This window comes from Euprymna scolopes, chromosome 1 (genome assembly GCF_053919585.1).
Source record: "Euprymna scolopes isolate OS-2025 chromosome 1, ASM5391958v1, whole genome shotgun sequence".
NCBI lineage: Eukaryota > Metazoa > Mollusca > Cephalopoda > Sepiida > Sepiolidae > Euprymna > Euprymna scolopes.
The window spans coordinates 153,931,726-153,956,725 of NC_136482.1; the positions used below are offsets into that span (position 1 = coordinate 153,931,726).

The 25,000-nt window shown below is 40.5% G+C and overlaps 1 protein-coding gene and 1 pseudogene across 1 annotated transcript in view; both read right to left on the reverse strand.

Annotated features, from left to right (window-relative positions):
* LOC145276774 (carbonic anhydrase 6-like) overlaps nt 1-25,000 on the reverse strand; it is a gene marked incomplete in the record, with an annotated part of 205,100 nt that overhangs the window by 112,168 nt on the left and 67,932 nt on the right. Inside the window, 2 exon segments of the mRNA XM_080128035.1 lie at nt 1,770-1,878; nt 12,757-12,911. Coding sequence (XP_079984161.1) covers nt 1,770-1,878; nt 12,757-12,911 — 264 coding nt within the window.
* Nucleotides 16,585-16,710, reverse strand: LOC145284623 (U2 spliceosomal RNA; annotated as a pseudogene).

A 25,000-nucleotide genomic window follows, 5' to 3' on the forward strand; every position in this document is an offset into this window, starting at 1 on the left:
CCCTCTCTCTCTTTCTCCCCCACTCTCTCTCTCTCTATCGAAAGACGAATAGCTATTGCTATGCAGATACTAATAAGTATGTGCAGGAATACATATATTCTTACATTCTTATTATTGCTTAAGTTCATATATAAAACATTTTAAAGTTATTGTCTATTATAGATACCAGCATTTGCTTTTTTTTGTTAGAGGAAGAAAAAATAAATCGGTCTAGCGTTTTTATTCAACAGAGTTACAAAAGCACAATTAAATCGAGCATCGTAAGGATTCTTTAAAGTTTAGCGTTGGGGTAGGCGTGGAATTTTTATTTACATAATTTATTTTATTTAAATTCATCTTATAAGTTTGATTTAAAAAAAAATGCATAAAAATATTTCAAAAGACTATTTGTAAAAGTTGCAATAAAAAGAAAAAAAAAGAAAAGAAAATGTGAATCCTATCCAAGTCTAGAATTCATTATGTGTGTGTGTATGTAACCCGCCCCCAAAAAAAAACATATCTTGGCAGTATTAAGATAGGATTAAAAACAATGTACATGTAATGTTTCTTAATCCAACAGATGCGAATATAACAAAACACTTAAAGTAGACACTTCGCATTTAACAGAGATCAAATACATATTATTAATTAATACATACATTATATATTTATTTCCAGATAAGCCATCAGTACCGTCGGTTTCAAACCTGATAACAGGGACCCGTTTTAAGTCCCAATAGCAAGCTCTCTTCAGCCGATCTACCTATGTAGATGGGCTGAAGAGAGCTTGATATTTGGAATTAAAACGGTTCAATATTATCAGGTTTGAGACCGACGGTACCGATGGCTTATCTTATAAAAATGTAAATATTACTCTTTGATTTTGCAGATTTTTTTTCTTATAATAGAGCACTTTGCTGGTATTTTTCCCCAAAATATAACGAAGTACATTTTATATATATATATATATATATATATATATATATATATATATATATATATATATATATATATATATATAATAAATGACAAAAATTTATATTCAAAAATTCATGACGTTGTTGACCATCTTATAATTTATTCTTTTAAATCAGTTGATTTAAACAATTCTTGACATTATCTGTTTAGTAGCGCAAAATCAATCACTTAATTATTATATCAATTAGTGCATCTATTATGCCCTTAACTCATCAGAAGAAAAGCAACAATCAATCCGTCCAAAGGAATTGAAATGTTATTTTACATGGTGAAAATCCGAAAATTGGAAGAGAAGCTGCAGTTACCTTTATACTTTTCCATTACGCCATATTGAATTTTTATTAAATAAAGTCATTAAACCCAACTATTCGTACTAACAATTTTAATTAATTTATGAATCTTACACATATAATATTAAATATAATATATATATATATATATATAATATTAAATTTGTATATGAGATGTGATATCTACATATTAAATATATTAAATATAACAACGTGCATACATAAATACTGTTCTTTTCGATAAAATAGAAGATGTCTACTCTGAGAACGTTTCATTATACGAGTGAGTGGATGTACAAGGGAGATGCAGGTGCATTCCATTAAAACCCAAATGTTTGTTCTTGTGTTTTTCTATTGTTGTCTTTCTTTTTATTTGGTTTGCAAAAAAAAAAAAAAAGAAAAAAAAAATGAAAAAAATGGAATCTTGCTGACCGGGATGTACAAATAAAGTTTACCAAAGATTTGTCACCATAAATACAGAAAAAAACACCAACAAAGACGAAAATGTTGTGGCCATCGTACCGGATGAACGAACACTAGTGTAAATCTTTCTTCCGTTCAATGGTTGAACTGGCCGGTAGTTGCTAATTGTTTTATTATGCTGATCTTTTATTTTCCTAAATGCAGCAATCTGAAATAAGAAAAAAAAAAACAAAACAAAAAAAAATTAGAAATGTTGCTACAAAAATTGGTTAAAACATAAAGTTGTTCGTCTAGGGGGGGTCATCTACTATCAAGACCCGGCGGCCACTTGAGGATAAATGTTAATGACCGTCAAGAAGACTACGAGACAACATCTTTATGATCGGTAATGGAGGGACATAGGCAATAATGGAATGGAAACGGAACTAACCCTATGCGAATTCAACCGGCTTCCTTCAAAGAAGGAAGTTCCATAGAGTATGAAATTCACAACTGGTCCCTAATAACATGTATATTCCTAGATAAGGGAGATGACGACGTTAGGTCTTTGCAACTTTTGTCTACGTTCTCCAACATACAGCACCTGGAATTCCCAAATTGGTCACCCATCTGGCACTGACCCGGCTCAACCTTGCTTAACGTCGATGATCCAACGAGAACCTGTGTGTCAAGCTGATGATTCCGAACTTGGGTAGGGTTTTATTTAATAATTTTAAAATCAAATTGTAATATTTTGTTCGGGTTAATTTTTGTTTATTTTAAGACCATTAACATGAAATACTAAGTTTGGAAAAATGAATATTTTCGAAAAGATCTTGATTTTGCTTTAGTGTTTGTAGCGTTTTGATTTCTCGTAACAAGGCATTGAAAATCTTGAAAGAAAATTGGATAGGAGTTGTAAAGGACAAAAGAGGACACATGATTGATCAATTAGTTTTTTTTAATAAGCCTTTAAAATTTTTAGTTTTTTTTTAAAATTAAATCTTTAAAATTGTAATTCAAATAAAAAACTAGAGACTTAGTAGCTAACCTAATAGCAAGCACAAACACACACATGCATATATATATATATATATATATATATATGCTTTCTAAAATTTGTTTATATTATATATATATATATATATATATATATATATATATATATATGCATATTATGTATATATATGTGTGTGTGTGTGTGTTAGTATAAACAAATTTACACGATTAGGACACTAAATGAATCTCTGATTTCTGCCCATCAACAATTACTTTTACAAGCCTATCAGAGGAAAGAATTTAATAATTAGGTCTTTGCAACTTTTGTCTACGTTCTCCAACATACAGCACCTGGAATTCCCAAATTGGTCCCCCATCTGGCACTGACCCGGCTCAACCTTGCTTAACGTCGATGATCCAACGAGAACCTGTGTGTCAAGCTGATGATTCCGAAAGAGTAGAAAACGCATTGTGGATGCGTTATCGGCAGCTCCTGTTACTCTCGCTTCTTCTTATTTGTCCCTCAGTCCTCATTTTTTTAAATGAGTGATTTTTCGGACAAAGGGAGAAGAAAAAGCTGTTTTCTAGGTTGGCAGTATTTTTGCGAACAGTTGGCTGAGATGGCGGAAATTTTCTGTTTCTATGTCTATCCTTGTAGCCATGTCACTAGTAAGGGTGCTGGAGGTAAACGTTTTGTCTGGGCTGACGTTATCCGCCTGATAGTCAGGGACCCAAACCTTGGATTAACCACTAAGGAGGCTGTCCTATCAGCAGGTGCAAAGTACTGGGGCTGCTGTATTGCCATTTGGTGAATGGATTCTGGACCATGCAGTAGCTTCTGGTGGGGCCTCTCGATGCCATACTAGTGGGTAATTGTTACGGCTTTACCTTATCATTAACTACAAATAAAAAAAAAAAAAAAATTCTTCGTTTCTTTTTCTCTCTTAATTTCCCCTCTCTGTCCTACTCTAAGTAAATCTGTCGACCTAGTCCACAAATTCCAAAATTTCATCATGACAAGTTTCAAGAAAAAATACACGATTAAACCCGGTTCCCCAACTTCCAACGTAGACCCCTACTACCATGTCTCCTTCTCCAACATCAGGGGTCTTCGTTCTAACCTTCCAGAGGTTGAAACCCAATTACAGGAGACTAAACCAGACCTTTTATTTTTAAGTGAAACTGGCATTGGACAGGCTATTTCTCTAGATGAGTTTGCAATTTCAGGATACTCTAACTTAACTTCTAAATCTGACCCCCAAGATCGCCATGGGCATGGAATATGTGCCTATATTAAAGATAGCTTTCCATGTGGGAGGGACATCTCCAGGGAAGATCCTAACTTACCCTATATGTGCTTCCGGGTTGCTTTAGCTCACACTACTGCATTTATATTTACTCTCTATCGCCCCCACAACAGTGGAGTTACTATCTTTCAAAGCATATCTGAGAAAATTGACCAAGTCCTTTCTACTTATCCTTCAGCTAACATTCACGTATGTGGAGACTTCAATGTTCACAACGTTGAATGGTTGACCCACTCAAACAAGACCGATGATGAGGGGAGGTTCTGTCATGATTTCTCCATTGCCTATGACCTCACTCAGATTGTTCAGGAACCTACCCGTGTGCCCGATAATGATGGCCAGTATGCGAGCCTACTAGACCTTTTTCTCACAACTTGCCCTGAACTATGTTCAGTTTCTGTTCTGTCGCCTCTTGGATCTTCCGACCACTCTGTTGTATCAATTAAGATAAAAATGAAATGTAATAAGTCCCCAGATGTACCTCTTCATCGTACAGTATATCGATACACTAAGGCTGACTGGGATAGCTTCCGTACATTTATATCTGATCTACCTCTGCATTCCATGTTTAAAAAGGATGTGTCCTCTATAGTATTAGACCTAACTGAATGGTTAATTGTAGGTATTGACCATTTCATACCATCTAAAAAGTTTCAGAAAAAACCTAACAGCCAGCCATGGTTCTCTCCAGAATGTGCTGCTGCCATTGCGCACAGAAATCACTTTTTCCACTGCTTCAAACGTAATAGATGTATGGAAACTAAAGCCGTTTTCAGGACTGCCAGCAACCATTGTAAGAAAGTAATAAGGAACGCAAGAGAGTTGTATGCTCAATCTGTTAAGTCCAAAGTAGCTGAGCAGCGGCTTGGTTCCCACCAGTTTTGGCAAATAGCGAACAGAATCCTGAACAGAAGCGTGTGCTCCATCCCAACTATTATCAATGGACCTGAGGTAATCTCGTCAGCATCAGACAAAGCCAAACTCTTTGTCAAGAACTTTGCAGCAAATTCTACCCTTTGCGACCAAGACCGCCAACCCCCAATATTTCCTCCTGTATCAGAAAACACGCTATGTGATATACGTATATCTGTACGTGATGTTGCGAAGCTAATCAAAAACCTTGATTCGAGTAAAGCAACTGGCCCTGATGGTATTCCAATTATAGTACTCAAAAAACTTCAACCTGAATTAGCGCCCATACTTACAAAACTGTTTAAACGTTGTCTTAAGGAGAATAGTTTCCCATCTCCCTGGAAAACCTCATCAGTATGCCCTGTATTTAAGAATTCAGGTGATCGCTCATCCCCCTCTCAGTACAGGCCAATAAGTCTCCTGTGCGTCATGAGTAAGTTGCTAGAATCTGTGTTAAATACAGAAGTAATCAAACATCTCAACAAAAATAACCTTCTTAGTGACACTCAATATGGTTTCCGTTCTGCTAGATCTACAGCAGATGTCATTACAGTTATATCGCATAGGATTAGCAAATCTCTCGACGGTGGCAATCTTTCTAGAGCAATTGCTCTTGACATATCTAAAGCCTTTGATAGGGTATGGCATAAAGGTTTACTTCATAAGATCGCTAGCTATGGTATAGCTGGAAAAGTCTTCTCAATTATTAAATCATTTCTTTCTGATAGGTTCATAAGAGTAGTAGTTGAGGGGCAAAAATCAGAAGCTCACAGTATTAATGCCGGTGTCCCTCAGGGATCCATCCTGGGCCCAACTCTTTTCCTGATCTACATTAATGATCTTCCAAATCATATCCTTACATCATTTGTAGACATTTATGCTGACGACACTACCATTTATGGTACCACATCTAAGACAGTAAACGACCAAGTTCTCTCCAATTCTCTCTCCTCTGATCTTGAGCACGTAGTACAATGGGGAAAGGAGTGGCTGGTTACTTTTAATGCATCTAAAACCAAGCTTCTCTCTTTACATCATCAACATTCTAATCCACATTTGTCATCAATTGAAATGAATGGCTCTCGTCTTCAGGAGGCCTCAAGTTTTGACAAGCTTCTGGGCTTGACCATTACTCCTGATCTTAAATGGAACACGTATATCAAATCTGTTGCCAAGGCCGCTGGAAAAATGGTGGGATCTTTCTATCGATCCAGTAGATATCTCACTGCTGATGCTATTCTCTACCTATATAAGAGCCAGGTACGTCCAAGGATGGAATACTGTTGCCACATCTGGGCAGGAGCTGCTAGAAAGGACTTGTCCTGCCTTGATAGAGTTCAAAATAGACTTCGTAGCCTCGTAGGAGATGTCCTTTTCTCCTCCTTGCAACCTCTATCTCACAGAAGAGATGTTGCGAGTTTGTCTCTGATGTATCGTTATTTTCATGGAAAGTGTTCAACTGAGCTTCAATCTTTGGTCCCCCCTCGCCAAACTTTCACAAGAAACACTCGTCTAGCTGTAAACACTATCAATAATTTCCCCCACTCTTTATCTGTGCCTAAACCTAAACGTAGATTCCATGAACAAAGCTTCTTTCTTAGAACTGCACGCCTGTGGAATTGTCTTCCGTTTTCCTGCTTTCCGGCTGACTACAATATGGTTGTGTTCAAGTCTAAAGTAAATAAGTTCTTGATGAGCCGTTCCATATAAGTTATTAAATTTACCAAATTTTCATTACTAATGATTACTATATTGACCAATTTCTACTGTACACTCTTTAACCCTTATCCTTGAGTGGCCTCTGGGCCTTGATAATGTGGTGATGCCTTTGTAAAAAAAAAAAAAAAAAAAAAAAAAAAAATTGAGAGTAGATTTCCAGCTATTCTGTAGCTGGCGATCTTATGTAGTAAACATTTATGTCACACTCAGTTTAAAGCCTTTGATATGTCAAGAGCTATTGCTCTAGAAACGAAACCCCCATCGAGAGATTCACTAATCCTGCGTGATATTACAGTTAGCACATCAGCTGTAGATTTCACAGAACGGAAACCATATTGCACGTCAGTAAGCAGGTTATTTTTGCTGAGGTGGTTGAATATTTCCTTATTTAACACAGATTCCAGCAACTTACTCATGACGCACAGGAGACTGATTGGTCTGTATTGAGAGGGAGATGACGGAAATCCTGAATTTTTAAATACGGGACATACTGATGAGGTGTTCCAGAGTGTTTGGAAGAATTTCTCCTTAAGCCATGTTTAAACAGCTTTGTAAGTATGGGAGCTAGTTTCGGTTGAAACTTTTTAAGCACTATGACTTAAATACCACCGAGTTGCTTTACTGGAATCAAGGTTTTTGATAAGCTTGGTAACATCACGTACAGATATTTGTATGTTGCATAGTGTGTTTGCAGTCAGAGGAGGAAACGAGTGGTTAGCGGCCCTGATTGTAAAGGGTAGAATTTGCTGCAATGTCTTGGCAAAGAGTTTTGTTTTGTCAGATGCTGACGAAATTATCTCAGACCAATTGATGATCGTAGGGATAGAGGACACGCTTCTGTTCAAGACCCTGTTTGTTATTTGCAAAAACTGGTGGGAACCAAGCCGCTGCTCAGCTACTTTAAACTTGACATACTGAGCATACGAATCTCTTATATTCTTTATTACTTTTTTTTACTGTCGTTCTAAAGGTGGTTTTGGTTTTACAACATCTATGATGTTGGAAGCAATGGAAATAGTAATTTCTGTGCGCAATGGTAGCCATACATTTTGGGGTGAACCATGACTGACTGTTGGGCTTTTGCTGGAATTTCTTCGAGAGTATAAAGCAGTCTATACCGACAATTAAGCATTCAGTTAGGTCTGATACTATAACCGACACGTTTTTCAGAGTGCAGAGGTATATCTGATATAAATGTCCACAAGTTATCCCAATCAGCCATAGAGTATTGATATACAATACGATGGAAAGGTTCATCTGAGGATTTATTACATTTTATGTTAACCGAGAAAACGGAGTGATCGGAAGATCCCAATGGAGACAGAGCGGAGGATGAGCACATTTCTGGATAAAGTGTAAATAAGAGGTCAAGGAGACTTGTACATTGTCTGTTGGGGTCGGGCATGCGAGTGGGTGTTCGTCAGCAATTTGTGTTAGGTCGTAGGCAATTGAGAAATTATGACCGTACCTCCCCTCATCATCCGTCTTGTTTGAGTGGACTAGCCATTCAACATTATGAATATTGAAGTCTCCGGAGACGTGAATGTTAATCGAAGGATTGGTAAACAGAATGTAGTCAATTTTGTCAGAGATTCTCTCAATTATAGTATCTCCACTATTATGGGGCGATAGATAGAGGGCAAATATGAATGCGGTGCTGTGAACAAGTGCTACTCTGGAGCACGTGCTACTCTGAGGGCAAATTAGGATTCTCTCTGAAGATGTCCCTACCACATTTCCAGCCATCTCTAATATAGGCACATATCCCACGCTCATGGTGATTGTTACAATATTTTTGAGTTATAATGGGTTAGATATTTAGATTGGTGCCCACATACATTTAACAGAAGGTCGAGAAAGTGAAAAAGAAGGCTAGCTCCCCCAAAGGAGGGGCACTGTCGCCTCAGCAAAAATTGCCTGGGCCCCGTCAGCATTCCCAGGTTGGGGCGCCTCAGGCGATAAGCAATTAAATTGCCCCACCCGAAAGCCAGGTGGCAAGTCCTGGTAGGGTGGACCTCCTGAGTAATACCCAGGCGGTGTACCTCAGTCCGACAGGTGCTAGGCTGGTTCCCAAACCCTCACCTGTCGGACTAAGTGTCAGGAACGGATTCTTGACCTGTACTCTACCCTGTCTCCCTGCAGCCTAAGCCGCTAGGAGACTCATCCCATCACAAACGAGTTATAATGGGATATGGTCCCTGACAATTGGGATATTCTATTTAAACGATGCTGCTAGGAACTGACGAATCAAATTAATTCACGTTCTGCTACCAACCAATCAGAAACCAGAATTGCTTCATAAAAATTAAACCTTTTCTGTGGCAACTTCGCATACGTTTGCTTTTTGTCAACACGAGAATAATCTTTTGCTCTGAGACTTCCAGCTTAAGAACTGTCTTCTGAGAACCAGCCACCTCGAGGGCTTGTATAGAACAACTACCATCGGAAATTGCTTTGTCTACGAAGAACCAGTCACCTCCAAGACTTATCTAGAACAACTAAGCATTGGAAACTGTTCTGAAACTAAACATGGCTTACAACTCGAGAGTGATTTTGGGAGTCAAATTTTGATGTCAGGTCTGATTACTTATTCATTAATCGCGAACTCATTGGTTGGAAACAGTCAATCCATTGTCAGTTTCGCACAAGAACAATAGGTTAGGTTTATGATCTCCTATGATTAGATTTCAAGCTCTGGAAGGTTTGAACGTAGACCTCTGATGTTGAAAAAGGAGACCTTGTAGTGGCGGGAGGGGGTGTATGTTAGCGGTTGGAGTTTTGGGCTTAATCTTGTATTGTTTCTTGAGATTTTTCACTTTTGAGGGTAGAGATATGTGGCAAAGGTCGGCAGAGTTGTAAGAGAGCAGAAGAAACGAAGAATGATTTTTGCAACCAAAGGAAATTTCGTAACATTACCTACTAATATGGCATCGAGAGGTCTCACCAAAAGCTAGTGAATGGTAAAAAATCCATTCACAAAATGGCGATACAGCAGCACCAGTATTTTGCATCTGCTTATGGAACTGCCCCCTTGGATGTTAATCCAACGTTGGAGTCCCTGTCTATCAGGCGGATAACCCCCGCACAGGAAAAACCTTTACATACAACCCTTTTATTAGTAACATGGCCACAAGTATAGAAATAGGATAAGAAAATAAAGTAATCTTTAGCTACTGTTCAGGAAAAACACTACCCACCCAGTGTACAGCGATTTTTCTCCCTTTATAAGGAACATCGCTCATTATATATATATATATATATATATACACACATATATATATATGTGTGTGTGTGTGTGTGTGTGTGTGAAAATTGTGTGTGTGTGTGTAGATTTACCTACCAAATAATGTCAATGTTCGGTATAGAGACTCGAGATTTTACATAATGAGTATCGAGATTTGGGAGAATCTTTAATTGATTGTGATTGAAAAACTGTACCAAACTTCTCCGCCAATTTTGGCTCTAAACATTTGAAATTTTAAATGTAGGTTACTCGGACATAGATTAAACTTTTAATTTGATTTGAGCCCCAAAAAGTAAGTGTTAAGGGGTCAAAATTGGTGTCAAAGTTAAATGAATTTGACCCTTGCGATCTCTACCAAATTACTCAGCAATATCTGGTCTAAAGATTTGAAATTTTATATAAAAGCGTATTCAGAGATAGGGCAAGCTTTTTAATCGGTTTGGGTAGAAAATTTGAGCTTCCAAGGGGTCAAAGTTCAAAAGATTTGACCTTTGCGGTGTCTAGCAAATTATTCAACCAAATATTGGGTCTAAACATTTGAAATGTATACATAACGGGTATTCAGACATGCGGCACGTATTTTAATCAGTTTTTGGGCGAAAATTTGGCTGCCAAAAGGTAAAAGCTGAAAGAGTTGACTTTTGCAGATTCTACTAAATTCCTCCAGGAATTTGGGGGCTAAAGACTTGATCTTTTTTATGTAGGTAACTTGGACATGGGTAAAACTTTCTATTTTGATTTGAGACCAAGATAATAAATGTTAAGGGGTAAAAATTTTCTCAAAATAAAAAAAAAAATGACATCTGCGATCTCTACGAAATTACTCAGGCAAATTTTGGTCTAAACATTTGAAACCTTACATAAAGTGTATTCATACGTAGAGCAAGTTATAAACAGTACATAGGACCCGAGCAAAGCCGGGCTGAACTGCTAGTATATATATATATATATATATAAGAAAAATTGTCTGTCTGTGTGTCTTTCTGTCTGTGTACATTTCCCTACCAAATTACTCTGTCAATTTTCAGCCTACAGGCTCGAAATTTGACATAATAGGTAATGCGAACAGTTCATACAGAGTTCAACATTAAAATTAATGCTATTTTTCCATATTTATATTCTCATGTATTTTTAAGTTTTATGACTACAAATCATAAAACTTTTAGTTTCATCATATGTAGTAACCCGCAAATACATGGAAATGTTAAAAGTTTTTAGCGTGACTATTGGATTATTTGGTTAACTGTTTTTCCTATGATGAGAAGAATTTGCCTTCTTTGAAACTCTGCGGATTAAGGATCACCTATCTACCAGCTTTGGAGTATTCTGCCGAATAATAAAAACTTGTTGTAAATTTCTACTTTATATCTCTGTTCTTATTTATCGTAATCTCTACTATCATCAGTGAATGTATTGAGCTTTTTCATTTGTTTGGGATTAAGATATAAATAACAATATTTATTTTTGACTTTTGAATTTGCTTTTTCCTTCATTAGTAAATCCCCCCTTAAAGCTTTTATGCATATATATATGCATATATATATATATATGCATATATATATATATATATATATATATATATATATATATATACACACAATAAGACAACAAGAGTATGACATGAAGTCACAATACATAGATATAGAATGGATCATTTATTGAATAATGGAATACAAGCAAAATTTTGGGGATAGATGAGACTATGCCAGGGCATTTCGAAACCGAACGCTTCTCATAAGAGTGCAGAAGGTGCTAGGTAGCATGGCGAGGATGTGGCGTCTAGCGAAGGGTTCATAAGGGACGAAAAAGATTAAGAGGAATTATAGAATGTTGGGGGAAGCTTTATTGAATTCTAAATATATAAAGGAGAAGTTGTTACATATAGTATGATATATAAGATTGTATATGGTCTTTAACATAGTGTTCAGTTTAAGGGGTATATGTTTTAGGGTTAAAATTGGGGTGTATTGTTGGTGCATGGTAAAATTTTAACGGTTTGTGGGGTGTCTATTATCTATGGAGTGGTATTTTTGACAGGTGCAACCTAAACAGCAAATGGAAATATAAAAACGCTTATAATTTGGGGGGGGGGGGGGGTTAATGCAAGGATGTAATATTGATTAGGTAATATTCGGCAATATTTTTAAGTTTCTTCTGTTATGATATAAGGAGTATGATTATAAGGGGGCGGTCGAAGGATAGGATGGCAATGTCTATGAGTGCGTTTACTTTGATGCAAAAGGTTTACGGATACATATAGTTGGTAAGGTGGAAGAGTAAGTTTGTATCTGACTACATTTATGCCAGTTTTTCTTTTTCTTTTTTTTTACTTTGTCAAATAATTTACGCCGCTAAAGTTTCCCTTTTATTACCTTGTATACTATTTTTTAAACCTTGGCACCAACTAGAATATTTCCTTTAAACTGTCGACTTCTATAGGTTTTTGATTATGCTGAATAAGACAATCTGTTTTAACTTTGGCGGAAACAAGTAGTTTTCGAGATATAATGACATGCATTATTCACTGTAATTCACTGTTCTATGCACGCGCGATAAAAAAAAAAACGCACTGCCACCTACCCCAATTAAAAATTTTTTTTATAGTCTTTGCGAGTGGGTATGCTGACAATATATATCAACGTTGAACTTGGGGCAAATATTTTGACACACCCACCCCTCATAAAATTGGATATCTTGCGAAACCCGTTCTTAACATTAGAACGTTGGGGATTGGCCACGACTACTACTACTAACAACAACAACAACAACAACCGTAGTTTAATTTTTACGAGGAGGGGGGCATGTTTCCACCGGGAAACGCCGGTTTACGGGTCCTGCTAGTAAATAATAAAATCAAAGATGTATAAAGTGTTAAGGAATTTAACTACTTTTGAAGAGCATATTCGTCGTCAAATGCAATGTTTACCTCAGATTTACTGGCAGTGAGAACATCGTGGAACACAGTCCATATAACAGCCTGGGAACAGGGGGGCGTGGTCAAACTGCCTTCATAACGGTAATATTTGGTCATGTCTGCCATCCCAACGATGTCCATGAGGCTTAGCATAACCAATGATGAACCTGTTGGAAGAAAACACAAAAGAAAAAATGTATAAGAAATGTTTAAATCTCTTTCAATATAAAGTTAGGTATGCATATACATTTACATATTTAGGTGCAATTACACTATAATAGCGAAATTTGAATTTTAAATATTGAATTTAAAAGCAAACTACTGATCTCTACTTAGTTTTACTATTACAGTAATGAATATATCCACAAGTTACGAAAAACGATGAGGTAGAAAAAGATTATTAAAGAAAACAGTTTTTGATGAAATTAACGAAAATAAAGTGTTTGGCTAATAAAAAAGGGCAATGTTTACCGTTACGCCAACTGAAGACGCCTCAACATTAAAAAAAATGACGACTTTTAAAGGTTTTCAGTTATGCTGAAAACAAATATCACAGGGAAAATTAGCGTAGACAAAAGATTTTCAAAATATGAATACCTGTATTTTGTTACGTAATTTCTTGTAATTTTATTTGGCTGCCATCTTTGCTGTTTCAATGAAATAGTATATTGAGCTTGCACGCGCACGCTGCAGTGAGCAGACGATCTGTGTAGTAAACTCAACGCAATTCCAATTGTCGTTCTTAACATGGGGAGGTGGGGGTGTTTATTCCGAAAGAAATGACGTTGAATAAACGTTCGCATCTCGTAGACTTAACTACACACATTTCATGCTCACTATCCCATTTCATTGACACAACAAAGATGGCGGTCAATTCAAACTACTAGAAATTAAGATGCATAATACAGGTATTTATATCGCGAAAACTATTTGTCTGCGCTAATTTTCCCTGTGATATTCGTATTCAGCATAGCCGAAAACCTACGTAAGTTTTCGCTTTACCGAAAAATGATGAGGCGTCATCAGTTGGCGTAACGGCGAATTTTAACAAAAAAAAAACAAAAACAAAAAAACACCCGAGAGTTTCAAAACGAGGCAAATAGTGGGTAAATATTGCCCATGTACAAGAATGTATTTTGATTTGTTACTTCCCTTGTTATTACGTCACATATTCCCAAAGAAATATGGAGCCGCTTTTTACGATGCAGATCGAAAACTCGTGTTTCTTTTTAAAATAATGCGGTAATATTCAAGTACTTTTGACATGAAAATCAAGTAGAAATTGACACAAAATGTCAGTAGATACCAGCGTTTGTTTTTTGTTTAATCGATTTTTTCGTTTGGCAAATTCCGCTATTATAGTTTAGTTGCACCCATCATCTTACATCCGGGTCGTTTATAGTGTACTTGCACCCATCATGCACCTTACATCCGGGTCGTTTAATTGATATTTACTTCCATTTTGTATATAGAAGTTTCAATGATAAACTAATAAGCTCCATGAATTTTAGAACACAGGTGCTAAGCGATAGTGTACCAAATGTGTGCTATATTTAGTTTAGTTTTATATAAAAGCAATGAAACTGGCGTAATATAACTGTGCTCTGTATGAAATGTTAATAATTTTTGCATCAGACATTAATAAATAGTTTCAATATTTCAGTTCATTTGGGTTAGTTTAAGAGTTTGTTTTTATTAGCCCAAACGTGAAAATAAATTCCCATTTAAAAATTCAACCATTTCAGATTTTCATTCTGAGTCAAAGTTGCTTAGATGCAAATAAAAATAATTCCCTGAATATAACTTTGTTTTCGTATTATTTTTAACATAATTCATCGAATAACTTCGAGCTCTAGTAAAAATTTCGAGTTATCCGATAAACTTGGAGAAGTGGTTGTAACAACCATCGATTTCAGTTTTAATTGCATCTAGTTTTCTAAACTATATAATAATAATAATAATAATATATATATATATATATATATATATATATATATATATATAAACGTGATCTCATTTCAGTGTCTCGCAAAAACATAAAATCGTATACTATGAAAACTATTGAACCGTATAATATTAAATATTATAATATTTGAAAATATTTCGACTATGTTCGCTATAGTGGAAGTTTTAAAATTCCACATTCACACACATTCACTCTGCGTGCAAATTATTTATAAATACGATAGCGGGTGTGTCTTTTGTGTGTCACGTTTTACGGCAAATTTCGTTGGTTGAGATTTAATTCCGGCATACATATTAATTCTGGAATAAACATTTACGAACGCTCCAGGCAGTATTCGATTAGCGTGTTCTCACCTCTATATTTGTTTTTAATTCTATAAAATTTAGGGTTTTATCTTTCTAGTAAATGCAAAAGTTGTTAAGAAAGAATTAATTTTAATAGTTATTCCGTAGTAAAAACGATAAAACAAATTTCTCGGACGTTTATTGTTTTTTTTTTTTTTTTTTATTAAATATCTACTTTATATCGTTTTTAAACGGTTATGTTTACATTATTAAATAGGGAAAAATAAATAACTCACCCCTGTTTTATTGTTCTATCCTTTTTTTTTTATTGTTCTACAGGCTACGGTATTAATATATAGACTTGCTTAGATAAATATTTTTTTACAGTTTTAACAAAAGGGCTAGAATAATGTGATGGCGTCTCCATTCATGCTGAACGCTCACAGAATGCCCAGCAGCAACATATTACACATGAAAGATGCCGCTGTAGAATTTCCACAGGTCCCGCTAGTCTATATGTTAATACGATAGTGTGTGTGTTCTTTTTGTGTGTCACGCTTACATCCGGGTCGTTTAATTGTTATGTACTTCCATTTCTTGTCATAAATAACTTTACCAAAAATTCTTCATAAGTTTGGGTATCGGTTTCGACTATAGCTGATAGCACTTAAATCATCTATTTTTTTTATTTATAATTTTATCAAGAATTCTTCATAAGTTTTGGTTTCGGTTTCGATTGTTGCAGAAGGAACTCATATATATATATATATGTATGTATTTTTTCCATGAGTTTTTATGTCCGTTTCGATTTAAGCTAATGCACCCAAGTCATATGAATATATATTTTTTTATTTTGAAAATCACAACTTTATAACATAAAAATCGATAGAACATTAACTCTATAATAATATATACAAAATCTGCATAAATTAAAATATCATACTTAAGCGTACTTTACGACCGGGCTTTACCGGGCGTTCGTGCTAGCTTAGATAAATACTTTTGCTGTTTTAACAAAAAAGCTACAATAATAGGAGAGCGTCTCCATTTACATTGAACAGATACATAATGCCAATATCGATATATTACATATGATTGAGTCCCTTGTGGAATTCCCACCTGTCCCGCTAGTATATATAATTACAAAACTATTTACCGTATGCCCTCGCTTGAATTTTGTCTTCGTCTAATGGCCGATACCATATTTTGAAAAAAGGATGACAGGTGAGGTTGAAGGACTTGAACGCTCTACGTTTCGCCCGATTTATGCGGGCTTCTTCAAGAGAGATGGTCCTCCCTCTTGAACAAGGCCGATAGCCATTAGTCGCGTGTTCTCGTGTAATGCATGAATGTAGGACTGACATGAAATTCTTAAAGATAGACTTAAATGACCGAAAAATGGGTTGGAATGCCTTAAATAAATAAAAAGTAAATTACTTAGAATGACTAATGAACTTAAGGATCAATTGAATGACCTTAAGAATGACTTGAATGCTTATAAAATAACTGGAATCCGTCAAAAAAAAAAAAAAAAAAAACTTGAATGATCTGGAGAATGACTTGAATGGGTTTGAGACTGATTGGTTGTAAAGTGGGTGATCATTTTGCATTAAATTAATACAGAAAAGTGTTCCCCACTTTATATCACAATAAGTACAGCATGTAGTAAGAACAGATACTACACTTTGATCTTGGACAAAAGGCCAAGAAAAGGGTATTTATTTGCCCCCCCCCCACCAAGCAAATTCTGCACGAGGCCGATTTTTAATTTGAGGAGTGAAGGGGAAATGGGGACCAACTCCCCGGGGAGAAGGGGAGCTGGATAGTGACAATTTTTATGAATGGTGCCCCCCTACATTGACCAATAATTTATATGTGGGTCTGCCCCCACGTATGGTCTTTGCTTGTAGTATCTGCCGGAACAGACACAGCACTTTGATCTTGACCAAAAAGGCAAAAAAGGGTATCTGTTTGCTTCCCCACCGACCAAATAAGGCACAAGGCCGATTTTTAATTTGAGGAGTAAAGGGGAAATAGGGACTAACTCCCCAGGGAGTAGGGGAGCTGGATAGTGACAATTGGTATGAAGGGTTGCCACTACATTGACCAAGGTCTTATATGTTGGGCTGCCCCCACATATGATCTTTGCTTGCAGTATCTGTTCCGGCAGATACTACACTTTGAGATATTAAATATTTTATTCAGGCAAAAATAGAACATGAACAAAAAACTTAGGCACAAAGCCAACTCAAAAGGGGGGGGCAGATGGGGGTCGTTTGTCATTCTTGTCACTCTAGAACTAAACAAAACTTTCTCATAGCTTGAATCTTCTTCCACCATAATACCGCATTCGCCCTTTCGTACTTGACGTCCCACTTGGCACCCAATTGTTTAAAACATTTTTTTATTTCCGTGTAAAATCAAAAAAGATAACAATGATGATACGATAATTCATTTGTGTCGAGAGCGGGGGGGGGGGTAAAAAAGGAAAAAAAAAAAAAGAAAACGTGGTTAGTAGGACCCTCCAAACCTCATCTAGTTGATAGACCGTCTGTTTAACTTGGTTTGTAAAGGAACCTGAACTCCTGCAGGTCGGTCTCTAAGTGGGGATGCTCTATAGATGGGACGAAATGGAGAAAAGAAAATTTTGTAGGTGAGGGATGGGGAGTTAGTGATTGATATCTTTCTCTCCATGATGCATGAAATTTAGAGTGAGGGGTGAGAGGAAATAATTGCAGATAGAAGGGGATAGGGATCTTGGAGGCTTCCTACTCGGGGAGGGATGAAGCATTTACTCGGCTAGCTAAGAGGCTGAAAATGGATTATGCTTAACGGAACTGTGTATTCCACACCTAGGCGGGGAACACGTATTGAAACTTGGCTCCTTTTCGTACACACAGACTTGCTACATGTATCCATCTTCTGTCAAATGCCGCACGATGCAGCCTTCTTCTATCACATCTGATCTTCACCTGTAGTTGGTGTTTAAAGAAAGCGATTAGATTCTGATCAGAAAAAGGCAACACTCGCTGGCCACCCTGCAGACACGATGTCCAAATCGCCATTCTCGCCACGGCCAAGATCGTAATGTGGACCATTTGTCTCTCCCGGTCCCACGGCGGTCTGACGTTGTTAACGCCATTGGATACGGTAATTGGGCGAGGATGCTTGGGATCAGTGCGAGCAGTCACCTCGCTGACATACGACCAGTACTGGCGGAGTTCACGGCAATCGAAGGAAGCGTGATCAGTCATTTCTACGGCCGTTGTCTCGCAACGGGGACAAGCAGGCGACTCCCAAAACCCAGAACTGCATTGTATGTTGTTAAGTGGAAGTGCATTTCGGGCCAATCGCTAGGTTAGAGAGAACTCCGAATTGTTCAGATGACTCGAACCTGGCGCCCAACTCTACACAGAGCAGATCTCACTCTGCTGCCAACCCAAACGCGCGCATAGTGGGCCGTCGGCGCCCCCCTTACTAGATCCCTGTGGAGTTCCCTACGGGTAGCAGTCACAAGGTCGCTGGCCCTTGGTAGTCGTTTTAGCGCGGCTCGGCACTCTTTCAGGACGGCTGAGTCTCCCCGCGGCCTGCGACGACTCTCGATAGCAGGGTCAATAATGAGGTTGAGGAAGGCGGCAGTAATCGCGGGGTACCATGGTTGATCTTCTTGAAGGTGATAGCTCAGGAAGGCCAGCCTCTCAGCGTCTCGATGACACGTCAAGTCTGGCATTCCCAAACCTCCATCACACAGACGTTGAAAGCAGACCTGTCTGCTCACCCAGTGTCTTCCTCTGTCCCAAAGGAGAAAGGACAAGAGTTCGACAAGAGCTTTTAGGTGTTGTGCAGGCAGGGGAAGTATGGCCAGTCGGTAAAGCATGAGAGGGAAGATGTATGTAGCGCACGCCTCAACTCTACCCTTTAAGGAAAGTTTCCTGGGAAGCCACGCGTTGACCGCAGCCTCCACCTTTGACCGTACCTCCGACCAATTCTTATCAAGGTGGAGACCTGGTCTGAACCACACGCCAAAGATCCGAACCAGGCCATCCGTCCAGCTGAAGGGCGCCAGGAGGTTTGCGTTACCACTCCAGGCGCCCACCACAGTCCGACAGACTTATTGCGGTTTATCTTGGCCCCCATAATTCTTTTATACTGTGCAAGCGCCCCTCTGACATGATCTCGAGATCTCTGAAGCTCGACACGAAGACCGTGACATCATCACCAATTCGGATATCTTGGCAGCTGAGCCGCTAGGCGGAGCAATTCTGCACAGGGCCAAATTTGCCTCCCCACGTCTCAGCTTGCGGAGAAGAGGCTCCAAGGCCAGGACGTAAAGCAGGGGTGACAGCGGAAAACCTTAACGAACCGACCGAGAGATAACAAAGGGCTTTGAGCGCTTTCCGTTGACTTACATGACAGCCATGGGCTGTCGATACATCACGGAGATACACTTGCTGAAGTCCGGTTTAAAACCGGCGGCCTCCAAGACAGATGCCAGGAAACGATGGTCGACCCTATCGAACGCTTTGGACTGATCTAAGTTGATCAGCGCGGCTTCCATGTCTTCATCTATTCCCCCTCTAGAATCGTGTGGATCAGGAGCAAGTTGTTCTGAATCGATCTCCCCTTCACAGCGTAGTTCGTTCCCAGTTCAACCAACTCGTTGATAACAACCTGCAGCCGATTCGACAGGATCTTGGCCAAAATCTTCAACTCTGTGTTTAGCAGAGTTATGGGCCTGTAGTCGTCTAACTCTTCCCCTCCATACCCGTCACCTTTCTTCAGCAATGTGATCACTCCCTTGGTTACCTGCCCTGGGATGGATCCCTGAGCAAACCAATGGTTGAACACATCCGTCAGAAGAGGCAGAAATATGGGCGACAGCCTCAAGTACCGTTCGTATGGCAGACCATCAAGTCCTGGCGATCTGTCACAGCTGACATGCTTCAGCGCAGTAAAGACCTCCCGCTCCGTCACCTGGCCCTCACAACTAGCCGCTCTAGCCGCTTCGAGGCGGGGACAGTCGGCCAAATAGTCGCTAAACTCAAAGACCGGAAGATCGGGCTGCTGCGTAAAATTCTCCTCGAAATGTTCTCGAAACTGCTTGCAGATCTCTCGAGTCGATTCCAGAGTGCGTCCATCCGAATGTCTGACTTTCGCAATGTATTTGTCCGAGCCACGCCTAGAAACCTCACGGCGCACGTCTGCATCAGCTGTAACTACTTGGCCTTCGTAACGCTCGCTAGTCTAGTAGAAGGTCCTGCTTAGCTAGTTCCTTACTAACCCTATCACCCTCCCCCGTAACCCGAGCTAGTTTCTGCTCTAGCTGCTTTTTCTTCTTGGTCTTATCTAGTGTGAGGCGCTGGGCATACTTGACCGAGAAGCTTCTTATCTTGGCTTTGAGACCTAACAACCATTTACTCCCGGTAACCGCCCCCACTAGTGCCTTTTTAATCAATTCTCTTAACTGATCTCGGAAGTCTTGTATCTCCAGAAGGGAGGTGTTTAACTTCCAGTACTCCGCTAACTTAGGCCTATTTCCTAGCTTCAGCCGGGCCATCATTAATTTATGGTCCATCTGGCCTAGCCAAGTGAACGTGGGACAGGATAGGAAGTCTACTTCGCCTCTCCTAACTAACATCCTGTCCAAATAGGTATTTAGATAGGAGGAAACGCTGTTAGTCCACGTCCACATCTCCCGCCCCGGATGCTCGACCCGAAACCTGTAAACCAGTCCGCATCTACCTATCAGAGCAGCCAGGCTGGACTTGCACTTCTCCGACCCTCTAGCTCCGCCTCCTACCTTATCTATGTCGGGGTCTAAGATGGCATTCCAATCCCCCATTAGCACTACCCGCTTCCGACAATCTACAAACGCGTCGAGCTGACTGAAGAATGAGACCCTCTCACGAGCGTTGCTGGGCGCATGAACCGCAATCACCCGAAACACAGAATCTTTTACGGCAACATCTGCCACGACCAGCCTGCCCACCGCATCCCTAATGACAACGTCGACCATCGTGGACAGGGTACGTTTAACTAGCAAGGAGACTCCTTTCCCCCATTGGCTGCCATATGCTGAGAAAACCTCAAAGTCTCGGGCCAGCACCTGACAGTCCACAGAAGAAACGAAATGCGTCTCCTGAATTGCAGCCAAATCCACTCCCAGGGACAAGAGGTCGTGCCTGAGGCGAGTCACCCGGCCCGATGATCTCAAGCCCCTCGCATTCAGACTAGTCAAATTTAAAGCCATGGTACCTACCTTAAGGTGTGTTACACTCAGCTCCGAAGTCAGCAAGGGAAAGGACACCGACGTTGTATGCAATGCTCAAGGTGGTCAGGTTTTTCATGTCCTGACCTTCTCTCACAATGCCGTCGACGTCCAAAGGGTAAGTCAATTTAAGGGCCCTATAGAGTGATGGATGGACCAACACTTGGACCCTTCCCTAGCATGTTTTTGCGAGTTCCTCGAGGGAAGGGTCATTTTTCTTAATCAGTTCAATTCCCGGACCAGCCCCTTCAGCGGCCTCCAGCATTGTCCACATGTTGGTCTTGCAGGCATCTGAAAGCCTGACGAAAGTTGTTAGCCGTGGGGCGTCCGGGAAATTAGAGGGGACATTTCCCCCTATCTGTTGGCAGTCCAGCAGAGGTTTTAAATTTTTTCTCTGCCGGTGTGGTAAGTCCATTGCCACAGACAGGGGGTCTACAAAACAAAGTTCCTCCCTCGTTTCGAGGGTGAGGGTCCCTGTTGGAGTAAGTCCGTAAGTGGGAGAATCTTCCAGGTTCATTCTTTTCTTTCTGGAATGGTGGCCCAATTTGCATTGGTGTGAGGACGAGTGTGTGTGGTGTTGGAGTTGGAGCGGTGTCTGGTGTTGGTGCGGTGTCTGGTGTTGGTGTTGGTACGGTGTCTAGTGTTGGTGCAGTATGTGGTTTGGGGGTGGAAGTGAGTTGTGTTGTTGTTAGGAATGGTGTATGCTCACAGGGAGTGGGGGCTACCTTTTCTTCCCCTTTCCTTCTTTTGCTTTTTTGTAATTCTTTTGAATGAACCGGGGAGTGATGAGGTTGAGTTCCTCTCCGTCTCGCTAGCGGATTCATCCTCAGAGGAGCAGTGTTTTCTTCGCCTGGTCCCCGTCTCAATTGGTGTGGGGACCGTTGGTTGTTGCTGCTCCTCTAATTACTGTTTCTCTGGTTAATGCTGTTGGTGCTTTGGTTGCTGCAGTCGTTTTTGTTGCTGCTACTCCTGTTCTGGCTGTTGCTGCTGCTGCTGTATTTGTTGTTGCCGCTGTTTTCGTGGCATTGGTTGTGAAATTGGCCGTGGCAGCTGATGCTGCTGCGGCTGGTTCAATGGCTAGTTCGGCTGCTGCTGCTGTATCTGCTGCCGTGGCATTTGCTGCGGCCTCGGTTGTTGGGTTGGTGATGGGACGGTGGCAGATGGGATTGTGGGCTTCCGTTTCCGCCTCATTACCGTGCTCCATTCTTCCCCCATGGCCTCCTGCGTGATTTTGGGTTCCCTCGGTGCTGGGGTTGGTGCTCCGGTTGCAGGAGTTGTGACAGCCTGTTTGGGCACTGGTGCTGTCTCAGAAGTTGGGACTGCCTTTGGTGTCATTCGAGTAGGAGTTGACCTTTGAGGGCAGCTCTTGGCCATGTGACCCTGCTTTTGGCAGAACCAGCAGTGCGGACGATGGCCCTCCACCACCACCGTCACAGTTGCCTCCTTAAATGTCAGCTGTGCTGGTATCGCCTGGAAGCCTTCTTTCTTTAGCCTCATGGCTACAGTGTAGCTGCCCAAGTGCATGCTGGTTTTCGACCGCACTGGGGTTATTTTTTCCACCTCGCCGAACTGTGTGAAGAGAACTGTGTGTATAGTACCGGGATGTTTAGCTTGTGTAGGAGCCCTGCCATGTCTTCCTTTTTCATCCCTAGGAGGCGGTTTTCCGGCATATCTTAGATGATGAGGGAGAGAACTGCCTTCGATTGCCTCCCAAGCGCCTGGCACTGGTTTAATTTCTGCCCCCTCTATGTATTGTATGTACTTAGTCAAGTACAAGTCTCTATACTCTTGAGGGGACAGTTGCTTCTCTACAGTCTTCCCCCATGCAGACCCTCTTGTTGGTGTTAGATCTTTGGTGGGGGTGGACTGTTTTTGCTGTTCCTTTGCAGAAGGGTTGCTATTTTGAGGGGCATTTCCCTTTCCGCTTTCCTTTGGGGCCGACTCTCCTTGCTCTATGCTTCTTCCAGGAAACGCCTCCCTTTTTGGGGAGTCGGCCTCCTGGGCAGCATTGTCCTCTTTATTGTCTTTGGGAGCTTTTGCCCCCTTTTTTGTGGGAGGTCCAGGTTGTATGCCCCCTCGTTTTCTTGATTTGCTCCCATTTTGGGGCAGTAGCCCTCCTGGGAAGCACTGTCCCCTTATCTTCATTTGGGCCTACTGCCTCTTGATTTTTGTTGTCAGAGCAGGATGCCCCGTCCAACATTGTTTTTTCTCCTCTTTGTGGGCAGTCGCCCTCTTGGGGAGCTGCTGGTGAGTTTTCTCCCTTTTGGGGGGCGTCCTTCGGTTTATTATCCGGGCGGTATGCCCCGTTGCTTTTTGCTCCCCCTGTTGGAGAGTCGTCCTCTTGAGGAGCAGTTTTTTCCTGTGATAGCCCCACTGGCTGAGGGTATCTGTATTGGTGGCCCCAGGGCTGGGGGTGTCCATTTTTTAAAAAAAGCTTTCTTCCCTGTATTGAAAATCGGCAAAATGAGTGACGTGGAATCGGCGTCCAAAGTGGGGAGCCGACTTTGGCGTCCAAAAGAAGTGGCACCAAAGGCGGCAAGAGGGGAGATAGAACTGAGAGAGAGAGAGTGGGAAGTTAGTGGAGGGAAGAGAGAAAGTGTTTCCGACCCTCCCTCGCGGGAAGGTCGTAAATTATCAGCTCGGATCCCCCGTGAGGGGGGAGAGCAGAGAAAGACAGACCAAGTGGGGCTGCGGACAGAACGCTACCCAACAAGCTCGTCAGGTGTTCCGGGCCCGAGAATGTGTCGCCAGAACAGTGGTGTACTTTCATATATCGATTTGTGTGATTGAACGAAGTAGTCATATATATATATATATATATATATATATATATATATATATATATATATATATATATATATACACACACACGAGGGGCGTGCAATAAGTAATGCCCCTGATCCACTTCACATAGCAGTAGAGCAACGACACTTGGCACAGTTATTAGTCTTTCTCTACATAGGAACCACCCAGAGCTGCATCATCTGGGAAACTCTTTCCTTTCAAAAACAACTTCATGGCTGGGAAGAGGTGAAAGTCAGAGGGTGCAAGATCAGGAGAGTAGGGAGGATGGGAAAGGTTTTCATAACCACACGCCCGTGCTTTTGATCTGGCGACATGCGAGTTGTGGACCGGAGCGTTGTCCTGCAGGAAGAGGGTACCTTTCCTGATCTTGCCCCGCCCCTTGATTTTGATAGCTTCCCTTAATTTCCTCAAAGGTGAAGCATAATAGGTTTCTGTAATTGTGGTACCCTTTGCCAGGAAATCTGTCATCACTACTCCGTCCTGGTCTCAGAAGACTGTGAGCATGACCTTGCCAGCGGAGGACTGCACCCTTACTTTCTTTGGAGGTGGTGAGTCCAAGTGCTTCCACTGCATTGACTGGGCTTTGGTCTCTGGATCATAGTAATGGATCCAGGTTTCATCCTGTGTAATCACTTTCGAAAAACTTTGACTCATCTTTTTTGACTCATCTTCTTGGCACATCTCCAAATCCATCCTCGAGCACTCGACGTGTTCTCGCTTCTGGAATGGTGTGAGCAACCTGGGAATCCATCTGGCAAACACCTTATGCATATGCAAATGTTCATGAATGATAGTTTCCACAGATCCTGTACTAATCTTGACATCTTGGGCTATTTGGCGAATAGTAATGTGCCGATCTTCCAAAATGGCAGCCTCAACTTGACGGAGAGATGCCTCATCAATGGCAGAAGGTGGGGGCGACCGGGTCTGGGA